The sequence below is a fragment of the Somniosus microcephalus genome, chromosome 2 (assembly GCF_052327205.1).
Source record: "Somniosus microcephalus isolate GS21.2 chromosome 2, FLI_Smic_1.0, whole genome shotgun sequence".
NCBI lineage: Eukaryota > Metazoa > Chordata > Chondrichthyes > Squaliformes > Somniosidae > Somniosus > Somniosus microcephalus.
In genome coordinates, this window is record NC_140988.1 from 355,437,137 (window position 1) to 355,456,939 (window position 19,803).

The 19,803-nt window shown below is 42.7% G+C and overlaps 2 protein-coding genes across 2 annotated transcripts in view; one reads left to right on the forward strand and one right to left on the reverse strand.

Moving 5' to 3' along the window:
• ctnna2 (catenin (cadherin-associated protein), alpha 2) overlaps nucleotides 1–19,803 on the forward strand; it is a 1,873,786-nt gene that overhangs the window by 834,974 nt on the left and 1,019,009 nt on the right. The window lies entirely within an intron of this gene.
• lrrtm1 (leucine rich repeat transmembrane neuronal 1) lies at nucleotides 7,590–11,141 on the reverse strand. The gene is made up of 2 exons (XM_085975532.1): nucleotides 9,885–11,141; nucleotides 7,590–9,728 (listed from the first exon to the last, which is right to left on the reverse strand). Exon 2 carries the CDS (start codon nucleotides 9,558–9,560, stop codon nucleotides 7,983–7,985), a length of 1,578 nt encoding a protein of 525 aa, XP_085831658.1. The 5' UTR covers nucleotides 9,561–9,728; nucleotides 9,885–11,141; the 3' UTR covers nucleotides 7,590–7,982.

The window sequence follows — 19,803 nt, forward strand, 5'->3', positions numbered from 1 at the left end:
GGAACATTTACTCACGCTCACCAACTTTAAGGCTCTGACCCGAGTTGGGTTTTAGACAATTTAGGCAGCTCTGAAAAATACAAGCTTTAGTCAACAGAGAATATCTGGAGCTGATCGGGAAAAACGGCTGTCACCACATTCAACAGCTTCTGTCACTGAGCTTGCTCACTCTCCTGCAAGTAGTATTATTCCTCGATCAGTTACATGAGCCCAGATGATAAAATCTGTATTAAAGAATTTAGGTTAACAAAGGTTTTTTAAAAAAAGCACATGAGATGGAGTCATGATGAAATTAACTGCCCATAGTTAGACCTGTGATCCAGAGTATAGCATTCCCATTGCATTTTAGCTAATGGAAATTGCAATTCAGAGGATTCAATCCCAAAGTAAAGGTAACTGCTGGGGTAGAAACTGGAGTCGAAGATAGGCATCACGTTTGAGGCTATTAACACATAAATCCGATGTTCCTTTGTAATAATAAATGAGATAATAGAGAATGAGCAATGACATTATAAGAGCTTCTTTTACTGTTTTCTTGTCTGCAGGCAAAACAGTAGATGATGCTGTGTCTTTTAAGATTTGAATTTACAGCTCTTTTATATACTATGTTGTTTGTGCTGATCAAATCCTTGTTGGCTCATTTAACTATTCTTCTAACTATCTTTTAAACAATATTATTTTGGCAGGGAGAGCCCTGCTCACTCTAAAGCATACTTTGAACCTTTCCGTATCCTACAGTCAGAAATATCTCCAGACATTCAGCATTTCAGATATTTTATGATCTTACATACCAGCAGATTTAAAGGAATCTGTTCCAGTTTTCTGAACCGATCAATATGAATGTGCCTTGCCTTGTTTAAAGAGTGTCGCTGTGCACAATGCTCTGCTACCTTGCTCATTATGAATAGGGCGGAAACTTGAACGCAGAAAACTTCATTTATTTTCATGACCATACACAGACATAACCCAAAGGTCATCGCCTGCTTCATTATCATTATGTAAAACTGCAATTTCTGTTGTACATGGCAAAGGTTTCTTTGCAGACTTTTTTTTTAAAGAATAGGATTGCGCAGGGCATCCACACTCTCTTTAAATAGATGAATATTTTACATGCAGAGCTCAAAAATCATTAATAAACACTCGTCCACAGGCAATGCTTCATATGCTGGCATGCAGCACCTTTTGTGAGACATTAACTCTTGAGATAGATCTTCTGTAATTACTGAAGCTGGAACTGGAACGGAGCAGAGAATGTCTGGGCAAAAGTGTGTATTTTACCTGGGAGAAGTTCCATATGGTCTTTGCTACATGCATACAGGATCTGTTAGCATATATGGTGTAATAGGCAGACAAAGACTCTCAGATTTTTCCTTGACTGTTCAAAGTAAAACAAAATAATAACCTCTTTATTAAAAGAAACAGTAATTAAGAAAAAATAGAAGTGTTGGTGAAAATAGATGATTTCCTGCTTGACATTTATCAGGAGTGCAGTTTAATGCCACTGCTGGTTTTCTCTTCTATGTATGCCATGCAGACAATTCTGCACACGTGATGGATCTTCCTAAAGTCACTTGCAGTGCATACAGGAATGTTGACTGATACCCCGTTTAATTTGCGACACAGGATTACCTCAGACAGTAACAGCCCCATTCTGTGTAACCCAAGTGACTTGGCACCACTGCCGTCAAAGGCACTGAAACCCTGCATGGTAGCGGTTTCTGCTGGGCTGACTGACACCTGGGTGCTGGTGATGGCTCATGGGCCAGTCCATCATTTTGGGTTCAACTACGTGGAGGTTGAGCTGTCAACTATCTGTACAGGACAATCCTGCATTTCTGACACCTCAGTGCAGCCATGATGTGCATGCAGTAGAGTTGCACATCTGGATTTGCTTTAAAGTCACACTTGTGACTTCTGAACAAATGTGCACTTGCAAATTTTTCACGTGAAAATTGTTCCCCTGTTCCATGGTTGCAGGGTCCACCCTGCAGTATAAATGGGCACATGAAAACAGTGTTATTTTACACAACTACTCTTAAAGGGGTATTAGATAAAAGATTCAAAGCTTCAGGATACCAAAGTCTCCATCGAAGACCATATAAGCCCTGTTTATATGGTGTTTGCAATAAGAGACTGATTTCCCTCACTTGTTTGATAAGATTCTGATTTGTCTTCATTACACACGGTATTTCTGAGTGTGATACGGCAGCACAAATGTGACCGTAATCAACAAAAAGGAGAGAGAAAGAAGCATTTGTTATGGACAGTGGCTCTACTGCCATGGTAACGGCTAGGTTGCCAGGATACCAAAGTAGTTTCAAATCGCATGACTATTTATAATTGGGTGGTCCTGGTAAGAGGTCCAGGCCCCTTTCGTAGTGGTTCAACTCTTCAATGGTTCACTAACTTTTTATATACCATTAAGGCGGTAGTGTAAAATTGGTAAGCACACAAGATTTGATAAAACTTGAGATCTGAAACTCATTTACCAGCACATTATCAGGTATATGTTTATTTTAAATGATTAAGTAAAGACTGCATTTAAAAAAAATTATTTACCTACTGTAGTTATTTAACTTACAAACTGAAGCTTTGCTCGGTGTAAACAGTTAGTAGAGGAAGTCACTAGGTGGCACTATTGCTCCTATGATATAAATGGGTCACGGCTGAAAGCTGGTCTCAGTGGGGATGGTAGCAGTGACTTCGCTCCAGTTATTATCACAGTTTGGAATTAAAAGAATTAGATCTTGGAAGGAGAGGGGACAATAGAGGATGCTGGGAGCAAAAAAAAACTTTAAATATGAAGGAAACAAAGAACAGATTGTGCAGAGAAAAACAAGGAGCTTCACAGGCACATATTAAAAAACAGAAAGATGTGCCAGAATTGGAGTGAAGGAGAGAGAGAGATTAGGACACTGCTAAAAATTCCACCCAGGGCCAGTAATGATCCACTGAACTGTTTTCATGTGGTATAAAAGCAGAGAGACAATTAGAGAAGGACAGAGATGGGAGAATAGAGAATAAATGGGACAGATAGGCAGACATCTGGCGGGCGGTGGGCGAAGCGATTGTGTCGCCCACCCGATGTCCTCAGGGAGAGGCCAGAGTTATTTTGATGGTCGGGCTTCATTAGCATCTGATTGGTGAGCACTGAACTAAAAGCTCACAGGCAGCTTGTCGGTCCGGGCAGGGAGAATCCAGTGGCTGCTCCTCTGAGCAACCTGGAGCCAAAGGGTGTGTGGAGAGACAATAGTAGGGGGAGACAATCATGGGAGCGGGACACGGAAGGACCGGCAGTAAGTGGCATGATTTGTTTCGGGCCAGGAGGAGCTTTTATGTACCTCCTGGCCTCAAAAATAATTTTATACGTTTTTTGTGAGTGGCCTGCAACTGTTCCTGTGAGGGCCACTGATTAGGCCGCTCTACACCTAGTACAAATCAGCAGTCCACGGACCGCCCATTAGTAATTCAATATTGCATCAGGGTCCTATGTATGTCATAAGACCCCAATGAGGTACTGTCTGAGAAAGGCAGGGGTTCTTGCCATCCACTTCCAAGACTGGTTGGAAATGGCAGACAGCGAGTTGAGAGCGGGAATGGATCAGTAAGGTCAGCCCCTGATTTTACGAGTGCTACCATCCAGTTCCTGCCCGGCAGAGGCAATGAAAATGGACCCCAGTGTATTTCTGTTTATAGTGCTGCCTCTCGTATAGCACAATACAATGTTACTTAACTGAACTGTATTATGAACACAAGAATTTAAAAAGATACACCCACTACCTCTAAACAGTATTTGGGAGGAATACAAAATGGCAGTCTATAAAACAATTGACTTCCAAGATAAACTATGATCTGAGTTGTGTTCAAGTTTAGCTTGTATAATTGCACTGATTTTCCACACACTTTACTATCGACATTTGACTTAATTCCTGATTGTGTGCTGATGTTTTCTAGTAAAATCAATCCCGTATAAGGCATTTTATCTAATCACTTTCTTACAAAATACTATTGTATGATGCAATAGAGCCAGTATCAGCTCCATTATGCTGTCTAAGTAAGGAAGCCCAGCCATCAGTGATACCAGCAGGCACGCAGAAGAAAGAATTTTCTTGTCATTTTATCCCTCCCTCTGTTAAAGGTGTTGACAGTTTAGTGACATACAGTATTACGGGTGTCCATTTCCCTATGGTACCTCGCTCAAGTATCCATTCCTCCTCTTAAGAGTTGTCAGCGTTGGACTATTCAACTGTGGAGGGCATCACATCACACCTCAATATTTGTGCACATTGTCAGTCTTTCAGTAAAGGTTGCTGGGAAGATCAGGCCTGATTATGTCTCCCCTGTCTGACCAAAGCATACTGAGGCCACTTGTAGCATCTCCACCAACACCCTGATTGAGATTAACTACTTCCATATATGGATCTGATCTGTAAGGGGTAAACCTGCTAAAGCATGAGGGGGAGGGAGCCCCAGGAAAGACAGGCTGACTTTTCAGATATGGTACGTTTCAGAACTGGTATTCTGATGAAGGGCTTGACTGAATCATTTATCTTTTAGATGCTAATAAACCTGCAGTGAATTTCCAGCATTTTCGGTTTGTATTGAGGAAATTCTTTGCTGTTTTTCAAGACAATTTTTTTTCCTGATCTGAAGGGTTGAGTTTGAAAAATTGGCAAAATATTTAGCTCGTAGTTTCCATCACCAGTGCAGGCCTTTTTGTTTGATAGTGTTGGGTTAAAGAGTTCAGCAGTAAACACCATTGTAACATTCTGCAGGTTTGAGTCATTGTTGAATGTTGAATTCCAAGTAAAAAAAGACAAGGAACCAGGCTCCAACATGTAGGCAAAGTAATAGACAGGTACAAGCTGCTATTTTTATGACTTTGTTAGTGTTTGAAAATGAAAATAATTCAACAGGAACAACAATGGTACTAAATGATACTAAACAACAATGATACTAAAAAGCAATGGATGTTAAGTCTTCCAGTGGCAATCTGATAGCTATATTTTTGCATCTCTAACACTGATCCATGCTTTGTATCACTAATCTGCCACCACTGCTCTCAGGACCTGCAGTAACAAGTGATAGTAATGCTTGTGGCTGCCCTTGGAGAGTTCAGCAATTTTCTCAAGGCGAGCACTAGAGGATGAAAAAAAAGTGTCCTTGCTGAAGCTCATTCCTTCTCCCTCGTAAAGCAAATTGTTTTACCAAATCCTATCTTGTGTCGGCAGAATAAATGTTTACAACAGATGAATAAATTAGCTTAGCAGGAGGCTACAAATCCACTGCTTATACCTTTTCTGTTGCTACGCAAAGTGAAGTTTCTTTTCTGAAATGCTTGTCCATCACCCTCGCTATTGCAGCTGCTCTGCCGATGCCCTGTGCTGCTGTGATTATTTTCTCTCTCTCTACTGTAGCACCAAGACGGATAAATTGTGTGCGGGCAGGGGTCTGACTTTTCTGAAATTAAATGTGATTTTTATTTTTTACGAGCCTCATCTGTGCAAAGCTCTTCGGTAAAGTATTTTCAAACTTAGTAAACCCAAATTCAATCTTCAGGCTGGCTCACTTGTGTAATTTAAATCTTTTTTCGGCCTTCTTTGTCAGCATTGTGGTACAATTCATCGCATGTGATTAACGGATAGTGAAATTCAGATGCTATAAACGCTGGCAAAGAGAACAGAAAGAGGAAGTAAATTACCAATGAACATTTGAATGCCAGCAAAGAAAGCAATCGCCAGTAGATGCCGGTATTGAGATTTTTTTATAGATAGCTTTCATAATGACTTCATTTAGACTGGTCTGTGAAGCATGGAATTTCAGCTGAATTTTGTAAAAGATTTTTTTTTAAATCAACTGCGCTGTTGTCATCACATATTTATACTTCCACCAATGCTTTATCCTGCAGGTCTACTTAAACAGTGTCAGTTACGAAGGCCATCTATAAGTAATTCTTAAAACTGGCAGCTCTGCAGTTCATACAGTGTAGCAGAATTGGCATGCCTAAGTGCTAAGAGGACAAGGGATGCTGGCCAAGAAACAGAAGCAACAATGAGAGTATTAGAAAATAGGAATACTGGAGGGAAGAAAGAAAGACCAAGCAGACTAGAAAGCAGTTAATGGGGAGTTCATCAAAATATTCAGTTAGACTAATAAATAAGGAGCTAAAGGGGAAGGAGATGGAAGGTAAAGCTTAGAAAAAAAAGTCATCATTGGGAGTAAAATGAAACAATAATGACATGCTGAAAGATCACAACAGAGAAACCAATGTGCTAGTGCAGAATGTTATAAAGACTGGAACTAAGCAGGCACCAACTTTGGCTCCATAATTAAGTTGCAGCCATTTTGGAGTAAATTCCTTTTGCTGTTTGGTTCCCTGGCTTGTTATGTTGCTGCTGCTTGCCTGCGATTGCACTGCAGCAACAGGAGCTGAGAATATAATTGACATCTCAATGTAGAGAGGTGTCGAAGAGATTACTACTAGCCTTCTGAGTGCCTTCAGCTCCGAATGGAAAAGGAAATTGGCTCCAGGAATTAGAACTGTTTGGCATTTTGAAGCTAGTGAAAATTTAAGCAGGAGCCAAAAAAGGCTCCAGTTTGCCGATGAGAAACCAGAGGATTTCAATAGAAAAGGCACGGAATGATTAAGAAGAAAGCAAGAAAGTAAAAAGGGGATTATAAGATGGAGAAAGGAAATGGAAGAACACAAAGTGGGGAAAAAGACACAGAGAATGAACACAGCATGCACAGATAGATTTAACCCTTTCCATCCCAAAGGGGCTGAAATCTCATGTTTATGAAGTTATGTGAAATTCCTGTACTTAAAAAGGGATAAATTAAAGAGGAAAAATCAGTAAGGATTTTGTTACTAGACCTTTTTTCGGGTGGTGGAGTTTGAAATATGACTACTTTTCAATTGTGTAAAAATAAAATTAGAAAAAATAAAAAGTTTTTAAATATATAGCTAAAAATGATATACCAACATCTTATCTGTTTTAAATAAAGCATTGATATACATCTTATGCATAATTGATATATTTCTATCAGCTAATATCAACAAATCCCCCTGATTTATGAATTAAAAATAACTCCCCTCTCAACAAAATAAAGATCTAAATTTTACCCTGTCAGATACTTCTGTTAAACAACTTATTTATTATTGCCCTTCTGTCTTTCTGGAGAGATGTGGATGTTTGAATTCTGTGGTACAGCATCATTAATAGAAATGACCCACACACTGCAGTAAGACACTGCTATCTGCTCTGCTTTGGCTGTAAGCTGCAGTGTTTCAGGTGGCACACACCTAGAGAAAGATGGTGAGCGTGTGCTTGATCCTACGGCTGCACATCTGGGTTTGAATTTAACCATTACCCCATCGCAGACACGGACAATAAGAGTGATCTAGGCTTTGCCGTACTGCGCTCGCCCTGCAGGAAATGCAGGGTTTTATTTTACATACTTGGGGAGAGTTGATCACTGCAATAAATTGAGAATCCTGAGGGGAAAAATAAATCGCACACCGAAAGATTGAAGATCATTTTTCTCACCCGTTGTCGGTATGCTGTTACTCTCGACTCTGATGCTGTAAATAACATTTTTTAAAATATTTATTTAAATCAGGGTAGTTTACAAAATTGATTAACTTACATCATTGACGAGCCTTGAACTCCCTCTTATTCCCAGATCTTACAGGTGGATTTAATAGCATAAGAAACTGGTGAGAAGAGTTACATATACATTTTTTTCCTTTTACAAATTTCAAATGACAGTCGAACAGAGGATGGTTTGAAAGGTTTTTAAAGACGCAGTGAAGCTTAAATATTGTTTGGATTTTTGAAAGACCCCGGTGCAGGGTTTATTGGAATCAGTACAGTGTAATTCATTCATACTCAGTATTGTAAAGTGGTCCTTTTATGTGTGCCCATCTCTGGCTGCAGTATGTCCACCAGTACTGTGTTGTATTTCCAGGAGGGGAAAGAAAATTACACTTCACATTCTCTGGCTGGCTGTTGATGACACGAACACGATCCATAATCATTAATGATTACCAGCGCCCCTTCAATATGATTGGGTTTGTAGTCCACATAGTATTCCTGTGTGGACATGGCAGCCATCTGATGCATAGTTTGTTGCTGTTTCTGCTTGCGGCGCTGTGTCACAAAGCACTGCCTTAAGTGCCTCAGGCCAGCAGGAAAACACTTCCATGAGACATACAGCACCAGCACCACGATCAGAAAGGAGAAAAGCAATGCCATGGTGCCAGTGATTACTTTGTGAACCTGAATGGTATTTTCCTGTTGATCGTGAGAAAGCACACTGGTGACAGTGATTAAATCCGTGGTTCTTACTCCCGTTGTATCCTGTGTGACATAGATGCTGGAAGCATCTCTGATTGCTGTCATATCTTGGTCTGTTTCTGCCACACTGGTCATGTCTGAAATAGTTGCTGTGCTTGTGACCAGGTCGTCACATATGTGAAAGCCATGCACAGCGTCCAGGACCTCCTCACCCTGGGTATGCACAGGGCTGGCACACAACAGGCTGCCTTCGTGATGACCCTTAAAACTGCTTAACCAGGTGGCCAAAGCACATATATTCCGACTGCACTCCCAGCTGTTTCCAGAAAGGCTGATGCTAGTTAGAGATTTCCAGGAATCCAGAATTGGTTGCTCGATGGTGGTCAGGCGGTTTGAATCCAATTGAAGTATCTTGAGGTTAGGCACTACTTCAAAGGCATAAGATTCAATAAATTCAATCTCATTCCCAGACAGGTCTAATTTTTCCAGATGCTTCCAAGTCCACTCCAAAGAATTCACTACAATATTGACTTTATTCCACTGCATGTAGAGGGTTCTCAGGGAAAGTAGCCGCGGGAAGTGAGCGAAGTTTACTTTCACCAAATCGTTGTGCTCGAGGTGGAGTTCAGTGAGTTTCAACAACCCGGCGAACGCATTCCGTGCAAGGCTCTGCAGCTGATTATATCCTACATCGAGGAACTCCAGGCTGCGGCAGTCCTGGAATATTCTCACCGGAACGTACTTGAGTGCATTGGACCTCAAGTGCAGCGTTTGCAGCTTGCGCAGGCCGTGGAAGAGGTCGGGCTCCAGCGCCTGCAGGTTGTTGTAGGACAGCTGCACGTGGCGCAGGTTGGGCATGGGCCTGAAAGTGGCGTTGGGCAACTGGGTGATCTTGTTGGAGCTGAGCACCAGCTCCTTGAGCCGGCGCAGGCCCCGGAAGGCCGAGCCGTCCACCGAGTAGATGTGGTTGTGATCGAGGTAGAGCCAGGTGAGCTGCAGCAAGCCGGCGAACTGGTCGGCGTGCAGTTCCGCCAGGCTGTTGTAGCGAAGGGACAAGCCCAGCAGCCCCGACAGGTTGCGCGGCATCTCGCCCAGGCTCTGGGACTCGCAGTACACCAGCTTGCCGTCGCAGCGGCACTGGTGGGCGCAGAGGCTGTCAGCAGCGGGGAGCATTTCCAACAAGACGCCGAGCACACACACAACCGACGCGGAAGGCTTTCTCAGGAGCCAGTGCAGACTGAGACCCACAAGAAGGAAATCCATGAGCAAGAGTTAGACCTCGAATCTCTCGTCGAGCTTTGTGTTTTCTTTCTCTTTTAATTTATTGATAAGTCTTCCGAATCGCCAAACTTTTTACATCATTCTTTATTTGTTTTTTTGTGAACTGAATGTCCTGGGTGTTTTTTTTTCTGACTCGGGCAGGAGGATCTCCTGCCTCAGTGACATCCAGGGTGGAGGACGAGGGAGTTCGAAAGAAAAAGGGAGAAAAAAAAGAAAATCTAAGTATCAATTGATCTTTTTCATTGTAGAGGCTGCAAGGAGACACGAGATTGCTTAATGAAAGGATTCAAACGAAAATAATCTTACCCATCCTTTTCCGCACAGTGACAGGCTCCATTCAGCCCCCCGTTTTTGTGTCCACACTAGTTATGTTGTAGGCTGTGTTTTTAAAAAAAAAACCAGTGTGGCCGAATCCAGTCCTTTTTTTTCTTCTCTCTTTTTCCACAAACTAGCTGGCTCACAATACCTCGGTCTGTGCCTCCTAGGGAAAGAATCCGGGCAGACCAGGGCTCCCCAAGTCGCAGCTCAGTTGACTTGTGCAGACTGTTTAAGTTTCTTGGCTTTTTTTTTGTGGTAGGAGCGCTGCCTTTTACCTTCTCCTCTTCTTGCAGCAAGTGCCGCGTTGCCCAGAAACCTTCCCAAACTCTTTCTCTCTCTCTCTCTCTCGCTCTGTTAATGAATCGTTCAGATCCGTCAGTCGAAATTACCGTCCCATGATTTGAGATGACCAGTGTGACCTTTAATCAATGGAGACAGACCTGCTGAGCAGCGACAACAACAGCAGCAGCAGCCGCCTCCGCCGCCGGTACACTTTGCTGGTTTAGGTGATGCTCAGAGCAAGATGGATCGCGGAGCAAGGCTCGCCTCCCTTTAACAGAGCACTGCACTGCGAGAGCAAGCAGACGTGCTGAGTGTTGACAGAATGTCGTAAGCCACTCATGATCGTTCAGACTTCCCAGTGGTATGTCAAACATGGGCAGATTGAAAGGGGTGGGCATAAAGCCGGGCTTTAATGAAGCAGCGTTTTTTTTTTACCCCCCAAGATCATATAGAAAGCATTGTATCTTTCGCATAGATGAAGGAATTTAAATCTACTGCCAGCAGCACTTGGAGCGGTGGAGAGAATTCGGCGTAGCAAGAAGTGGCTGTTGCAGAAAAAAACCCAACCTCCGGTTGATGTGGGATATTCATGGTTCAGACTTCATGAATGTAACATTCTGCAGAAGTAAGGAAGCTTCTGCAAAGTGCAGTACAGATGTATCTTGCACTATAAATGATAGACGCCGTTTACTAGTTGCTGGTTGACTTTTTCTCCGGTTCAGGCTCAGTTTCAGCCGGGATTAACCCCTTCACACAAGGCAGTGGATATCCTGCGAATAGTCTGCCCTCTGCTTCACCATCCCTCCCTGGCACATTACGCGGGCTCACTCTGCATTGAACGTGAACCGAGGAGGAGAAGCACTGTGGCGACAGCGGTGGCAATTGTCAAATCTTGCTGGAAGTAGATAGGCCGGCACTAACAGCCCATGTGGGAAAATATCCAATAAATTCCGATCCCTGACCATAAAATTATATTTTCCGGAGCCATTCAAAAAAAGTCTATTCTAATGAGTGCTTTAAAGGGAAGCTGCTGAATGCGGATTCTCTGCTAATGAAGGGACAATAAACCAAGCCTGTCAGTGTACGTCAGAAGGCTTTCTAATAGGGTTGGAATGAATAAACACAGTAGATGACTTGACTCACTTAGTTTATAATGTCACCTCAATTATGGACAACTATTGCTATGCAAGTCCTCAACACAAAATAAACAATTCAAATTCTAATGGGCGGGGTGGGATGAGTGCAGAATATTCAAAATAATAAAATCTCTCAATACACAAGAACAATTAAAATGGTCATGTTTGTTCAGGGCCTTTGTATTGTCAGTTTTATCTTTGTCCTGAAGTGGTTAATTTATTCACTTCCACGGGTGCCCAGCAGCTGTCTCCTACCTCACGGCAAGTGGCCATGAGCCTGGATACTAGTATCGGCAGGCCATTCGACCGTGGGGTTCACATACACTCACTTCACATTAAAGGTTACCAATGGCGAGCAGGAGCCTTGGCCACATTTTTAAACAAATCTTAAGTTTTATGAAATGTTTGATTTCACGTTGCTGTTTTCGCTCTCCAAATATGCCAAGCTGCAATGTTATGATGTCTGTTTCTTCTCTCATGCAGGAACATGCACACAAACAAGATACATTCTTCTAATCTTTAGATGTCATGGCTCAGTTGTTGGCACTCATGTCTCTGAGTCTGATGATTGTGGGTTCAAGTCACACTGCAGAGAATTGAGCACAAAATCTAGGCTGACACGTTGGTGCAGTACTGAGGGAGTGTTGCAGTATTTCACATGAGACGTTAAACTGAGTCTGCCCACCAGGTAGATGTAAAAGGTCTCATGGCAACATTTAAACAAGATCAGGGGTGTTCTGCCTAGTGTTCTGGCTGTTATTTATCCCTCAACCAACATCACTAAAACAGATTATCTGGTCATTATTACATTGCTGTTTGTGGGATCTTGCTGTGTGCAAATTGGCTACAGTGTCTCTTCCCTATATTACAAAAGTGACCACACTTCAAAAGTACCTCATTGGCTGTAAAGTGCTATAAGACGGCCTGAGGTTGTGAAAGGCGCTATATAAATGCAAGTTCTTAATTCCTTTCTTCCATCCATCTATCCATCCAGAATAAAGACCATCGAATACAAAACCCCAGACAAGATAACATTGACTCCAAAATATTATTTTGCCCAGCAACAGTTTGTCTAAAAACAATAATCTAGGCGCTTGAGAAATATTTTTGTCATTTTTCCAGGTGATAGCTGTCGAGTTTTTTTTCTTCTGATAGCTCAAGCTCAAACTTTCCTTTTTTAATTTCAGCTGAAACCTGGGGTTACATTTTTGTCTGTCTGATTCGATCAGGTGGGAGTTGGGAATTCTGAACATTCTGCCCATCCAATGAAATCCATGTGAGGCCCGAGCAATTTTCATGATCGGGCCTTATCTGTGCTAGTGCTGTATGAGCACTGATGGGCAGCTCGTCGATGGGGGGATTGGCAGTAATCTGTGGCTCCTCTGTGTAGCTGAGCCAGAAACAGAATTTAAGGTGGGTGGGTGGAAGTAAGGAATAGAGGGACTGGCAGTGGGTAGAATTTTTTTTTCCTGCCCTCACAAACATCCTACAGATGGCATAGGAGGACCCCGAATTTCCTACTTAAGTAGGCTCCTGCCTGTTTTGAGTGCGAGTGTCATGAATCTTACCATTCATGTAGAAATGACTCATGAGATAACACTGGGCAGCCAGCTGGTGGCGCCATCCAAGGAAAGTATAAATACTCGGGCGTGGGCCCAGCTTGCTCAGGACATTTTTGTAACCAGGAACTAGTGGTGTAACTAGAACTCATGGTTGTGAAACAGCTGATTAAAGCCTTGTTTAATATTCAAACCAAGTGCTTAGTAGTTTTCTTACGTCAGCGAGCATTTCTCGCCTGTTTTGTCATCCGCTCCAAAATGACAGCAGCCTGGGCATTGGCGAGCACAGGCCGCTAAGTGCAGCGCTGTGATTTTTGGTCCACTACTGCCCCAGTTATATCTGAAAACGGGTAAGAAAATTGGCACCCATGTTCTCCCCAGTTCACGCACCAACTATGGCCAAGGAGGAAACCTATTAGGATAACAATGTTGCTATGAACCAGTCACTAGGGGACTCAAGGGATGACCTCTCCCAGCATGAAAGTACAATACCTGAACTCAGCTCCATGACTTTCCGCAGCAAGGCAGCTTGAGAGCAGGAGGCCAGCAATGTGAAGTTGATTCCTACATGCTACTACTCAATGGTGTCACATTGTGATCCCCGATAACAAATTGAAACATTAACACTTTAATATAACAGTCTTGCAATAATCTCTAGGCAATTTAAATTGAGATTATCTTCACTGATTTATTTTGTCTGAGATTTTTTAAAATTAACTTTTGCTTCTGTTCATATCTTGATAATGCTACAACATTTTCCACTAATAGGCTCACTTGGTTTTCTAATCCGTGACGGTATAAAAATTTTAGAACCCAACATAGGAATTGAAAAACAGAAATTAAGAAGGTTGCAAGTGAAGTTTTGTTTACTGATGGGATATATTTGACCACAAATCAAGCGTTAGCTTCCCTGCACTGCTGCAATAGATTAATATGAGTTGCATCCTTTATTACCAATTTCTTTCTCCTTTTCCCCACCACTGACAGTACTGAGTTAGAGGCAGTGACCATTCTGCGAGTCTAGACAACATCATCTTGATACTCCACTGGGGAAGGTATCATAGACCAGTCATGTATTCACTCCACATCTACAATTCATAAGGAGTCACTGGATAGTGATCAGGAGCAAGAACTTTTTTTAGGAACATAGGAACAGGAGTAGGCCATTCAGCCCCTTGAGCCTGTTCCGCCATTCAATGAGACCATGGCTGATCTACGACCTGACTCCATATACACACCTTATTTCCATATCCCTTAATACCTTTGGATAAAAAATGTTATCAGTTACATATTTAAAATTAACAATTGATCTATCATCAATTGCTGTTTGCGGAAGCGAGTTCCAAACTTCTGCCATCCTTTGTGTGTAGAAGTGTTTCCTAATTTCACTCCTGAAAGTTCTGGCTCTAATTTTTAGACTATGCCCCCTAGTCCTAGAATCCCCAACCAGTGGAAATAGTTTCTCTCTATCTACCCTATCTGTTCCCCTTAATATCTTGAAAACTTCGATCAGATCACCCCTTAACCTTCTAAATTCTAGGGAATACAACCCTAATTTGTGTAATCTCTCCTCATAACTTAACCATTGGAGTCTGGGTATCATTCTGGTAAACCTACTCTGCACTCCCTCCAAGGCCAATATATCCTTCCTAAAGTGTGGTGCCCAGAACTGCTCACAGTACTCCAGGTGTGGTCTAACCAGGGCTTTGTATAGCTGCGGCATAACTTCTAACCCCTTGTATTCTAGTTCTCTAGATATAAGGGCCTGAATTCCATTAGCCTTTTTGCTTATATTTTGTACCTGTTCATGACATTTTAATGATCTATGTACCTGGACCCCCAAGTCTCTTTGGGCAGCCACTGTTTTTAGCTTTTCACCATTTAGAAAGTACCTTGTTCTATCCTTTTAGGTCCAAAGTGGATGACCTCACATTTGCTTACATTGAAATCCATTAACCACTGTTTTGCCCATTCACTTATTCTGTCGATATCCCTTTGTAATTTTATGCTTTCATCTACACTGCCTACAATGCCATCTATCTTTGTGTCATCAGAAAATTTGGATATATGACTTTCTATGCCAGCATCTAAGTTGTTAATAAATATTGTGAATAGTTGAGGCCCCAACACAGATCCCTGCGGGACACCACTAGTCACATCCTGCCAATTTGAGTACCTACCCATTATCCGTACTCTCTGTCTCCTGCCGCTCAGCCAATTTCCTAACCAGGTCAATAATTTACCCTCAATTCCATAGGCTTCTACCTTAGATAACAGTCTCTTATGTGGGACTTATGTGCCACAGAAGTGCCAGGCAATGACTATCTCCAACAAGCGAGAGTCTAACCACCGCCCCTTGACATTCAATGGCATTACCATCGCCGAATCCCCCACCATCAACACCCTGGGGGTCACCATTGAACAGAAACTTAACTTGACCAGCCTCATAAATACTGTGGCAACAAGAGCAGGTCAGAGGCTAGGTATTCTGTGGCGAGTGTCTCACCTCCTGACTCCCCAAAGCCTTTCTACCATCTTCAAGGCACAAGTAAGGAGTGTGATGGAATACCCTCCACTTGCCTGGATGAGTGCAGCTCCAACAACACTCAAGAAGCTCAACGCCATCCAGGACAAAGCAGCCCGCTTGATTGGCACCCCATCTACCACCTTAAACATTCACTCCCTCCACCACTGGCGTACCGTGGCTGTAGTGTGTACCATCTACAAGATGCACTGCAGCAACTCGCCAAGGCTTCTTCCGCAGCACCTCCCAAACCCGTGACCTCTTCCACCTAGAAATACAAGGGCAGCAGGTGCATGGGAACACCACCACCTCCAAGTTCCCCTCCAAGTCACACACCATCCTGACTTAGAAGTATATCACCGATCCTTCATCATCGCTGGGTCAAAATCCTGGAACTCCCTACCTAACAGCACTGAGGGAGTACCTTCACCACACGGACTGCAGTGGTTCAGGAAGGAGGCTCACTACCACCTTTTCAAAGGCAACTAGGGATGGGCAATAAATACTGGCCTTGCCAACGATGTCCACATCCCATAAACGAAAAAAAACCTTTATCAAATGCCTTCTGGAAGTCCATATAAATAACATCCATAGACATCCCCCTGTCCACTACTTCAAGCCTGTCCCACCATTCATTCAGATCATGGCTGATTGTAACTCAACTACATACCCTGCCTTTGTTCCATATCCCTTGATAACCTTACCTAACAAAAATCTATTGATCTCAGTCTTGACATTTTCAATTGTCACAGCATCCTCAGCTTTTTGTGGGAGTGATTTCCACTACCCCTTGTGTGCAAAATGCTTTCTGATTTCACTCCTGAATGGTCTAACTCTAATTTTAAGATTATGCCCTTTTGTTCTGCATTCCCCCACAAGTGGAAATAGTTTCTCTGTGTCTACCCTATTGAATACCATAATCATTTTAATTACCTCATTTTGATCACCCCTCAACCTTCTAAACAGGAAAGAAAGAAAGACTTGTATTTTTATAGCACCTTTCACAACCACCGGATGTCCCAAAGCGCTTTACCGCCGATGAAGTGCTTTTCAAGTGTAGTCACATTTGCAATGTAGGAAACGGCAGCCAATTTGTGTACAGCAAGCTCCCACAAACAGCAATGTGATAATGACCAGAAATGGAATACAAGACAAGTTTATGCAACTTATCCTCATAATTTAACTCTTTAAGCCCTGGTATCATTCTGGTGAATCTGTGCTGTACCCCTTTCTCCATCTCTACCCATGTACACTGTAACCATGTACACCCACGGAACAGGATTAACCTACCTCTTCGATCAAACTTTTGGTCATCTGCCCTAACATCTCCTTATGTGGCTCGTGTCCGTTTTTATTTTGATAACGCTCTTGTGAAGCGCCTTGGGACGTTTTATTATGTTAAAGGCTCTATATAAATATAAGTTCTTGTTGTTAAGCCCCGATTTTAATTCCCCGACCCCGAATGAGTACAAAGCGTTGGGCATTTAGAATATCGGCAGCGTGGCACTTACTGGATTCACGCTGCACACGCACATGGCGCCATACTAACAGGCGTATTTGGAGCAGTGTCAGGCTGGTGTGGTCCTCATTGACATCATCATCAGACCCCGACTTTTGAATCTCAATCAGACCAGAACAATAACTTAATTTCATGTCGCCAGGTCAGTGCCTGGGGCCGGTGTCACCAAGGAAACCCGGTGCCACGGGGAAATAGCCCCAGAAGCGGGACAAGAGGTCAGTTAATTACCTGAGTACCCGTCCCCTGCCCCAGGCTCCCCATCCCGCCGACAACTGTGATCCTTGTTTCCTTGTTACTGACACCACCCCCTCTTGCCCCCTCATGATCCATTTACCTGACCACCGGAGACCATTCGCGCGGGTACCTGGCTGTCCACTACCCCCAGATAATTGACGGCGGCTTCGAGTGGGAGTCGGGCATAGTGTCATTGACACCACGCTCGCCCTGAGTTACAATTGGGTCTATAGTGCTATGCTTGATGGTGCCTTTACCCATTGCATCTTCAAGGAATCACTCCAAGTTATATTCCATTAGTCATATTCTAGCTGGCGTCTTATGAAAGCTTCCTTTTTTTTGTTGCATACTGTATTTGCATGTTTACTTCAATCCTATAACAGTACAACATGCTTGACTGTACAAGGGGAAATAGCAGCACAAAGTGTCGGTGAAATGATTCCTGAAGCCACTTGATTGAAGCTGATCTATTGGCTTGAGGTTAAGAAAGAATGTCCCGTAATTTGCAGCTCCTACAGGCGCGTACGAGGTGCACACACACCCGTAACGGCCACGCAAGTTCCGGATTTTCGCATGTGAAGCAAATGCGTAAAAACCCGGAACTTGCGATCTGTCAATCTTGATCCAACGCATCCCCGGGAAAAGGGCACCCGCGGGCAGAGAGTTGGGCTATTTGCCTAACTTCTGCCGAGCGAATGCCCGTGAAATCCTTATGCCCAGTAAGAGTTTAAATGAACATAAAAATAACTTTTTTCAATCATTTAAACATTAAAACACCTTTACAATAAGGTACGGTTATTTTTAGCCTCTTTAAAACATTTACATTTATTTTTCAAAAATTTAAATTTTTGTTTTAAAAATTTAATTAAATGGCATTTTAAATATGTATTTGTTTTCACTTACTTGATGTGTACATGTATTTTTGGGGTTATTCCCATTCATGCTTATGGGGTTTCCATACATACAGAATCCCCATAAGCCTGAATGGGGATTCCCTTCTTTCATTCGTTGGGCCGGCCCACGTGATCCCAGGGGCGCTTGGGATACGTGGACCTCTACGCACGGGTACCCGGAGAGGCCCAAGACCGCAAATCTCCGTACCTCCCGGACCCCCAGGTACTCGGGTATTTTATTTGCGGATCGGAGGCATTGGAGCTTCCGACCGCAAATTCAGGGAACATATTTGTACCATTTACCACATTTTCTATTTGCATTTTAAGATTAATTCATCAGTTGTGCCACCAATTGACACATCAATTTTGTATACAAAGTGAATTTATCAAGACAAGAACGTGTATCGGGATGCTCACCAAGCAATGAATCATTCCTGATCCCAGGAGCCAGCAGCAGATCTCTTTATAGTTCCTGTTTGCCTGAAAGACTTCATATAGTAACATTCATTTATAGAAAATTAAAGAAATATCTACAATTCTGTGGGTCAGATAGTGGCCTTTTAGCTCTGAGACCTAGACTAATGGGATGAAAGTCTCCTCTGGTGTCAGAGTCTATGTGAAATGAGATTGAACAGTCGCAATCCATTTCTTAACAGGATACCCAGAGGACAAGACTGCCCCAAATTGGCACTAAATTGTCAGTCTGACACATAGAGAGAACTCTACTGAAAGTGTTCCATTCTCCAACACAAAATTCAGCAAAAAATTCCTTATACCAGGCGTATCCTCGTGAATCCACGTTGAACCTATCTTAGCCTCAATATCCCGCCTATAGTGTGGAGCCCAATACTGCACAGAGTACTATTACTGAGGTCTTATTAAGGTTTTATATAGGCTTATCATTACCTCTTGGCTTTTATATTCTGAAGAATTATGTATTCCTCCTAGATTGATATCATCTGCAGATTTTGACACCACTCCCTCAAAGCCTATTTCCAAATCATTGATATACACAATAGACAGAAGTGGCCCCAGAACTGAACACTGTCAGACACCACTATCCACTTCCAACCACACTGAAAAACTGCTCTTATCTCCTACTCTCTTCCCTCCCCACCGAACCAACCAATTTTTAATCCAATTTGCTGTCCACCCCCCTAATTCTATATACCTTAAATTCTCTAGTAATCACTTACTTTGTACCTTTTCAAAGGCTTTCATCCCTTTTAAAATCTTTGCTGGCTACTTTGTTTTTATCTAGATATATGGTAATTTCCTCCTTGATTAGAGACTCTTAACATTTTCTCCACCACAGATGTTAAACTAACTGGCATGCAATTACCCAGATTAGCTCTGTCTCCCTTTTTCAAAATTGGCACTAAACTGGCTAGTCTCCAATCCTCCAGCACACATCCATACTCAATAAAATTCTGAAATATAAGCTCCAATTTTAACCTAACCTACTCGATGGGATTCGGTTTCAGGTCAGACGCTCGTTTCACACCCCGTCCCATTTTACATAGGATGTACAGCACAGAAACAGGCCATTTGGCCCAACCAGTCCATGCTGGTGTTTATGCTCCACTCGAGCCTCCTCCCATCTTTCCTCATCTAACTCTATCAGTATAACCCTCTATTCCCTTCTCCCTCATATGCTTATCTAGCTTCCCCTTAAATGCATCTATACTATTCGCTTCAACCACTCCCTGTGGTAGCGGGTTCCACATTCTCACCATTCTCTGGGTAAAGAAGTTTCTTCT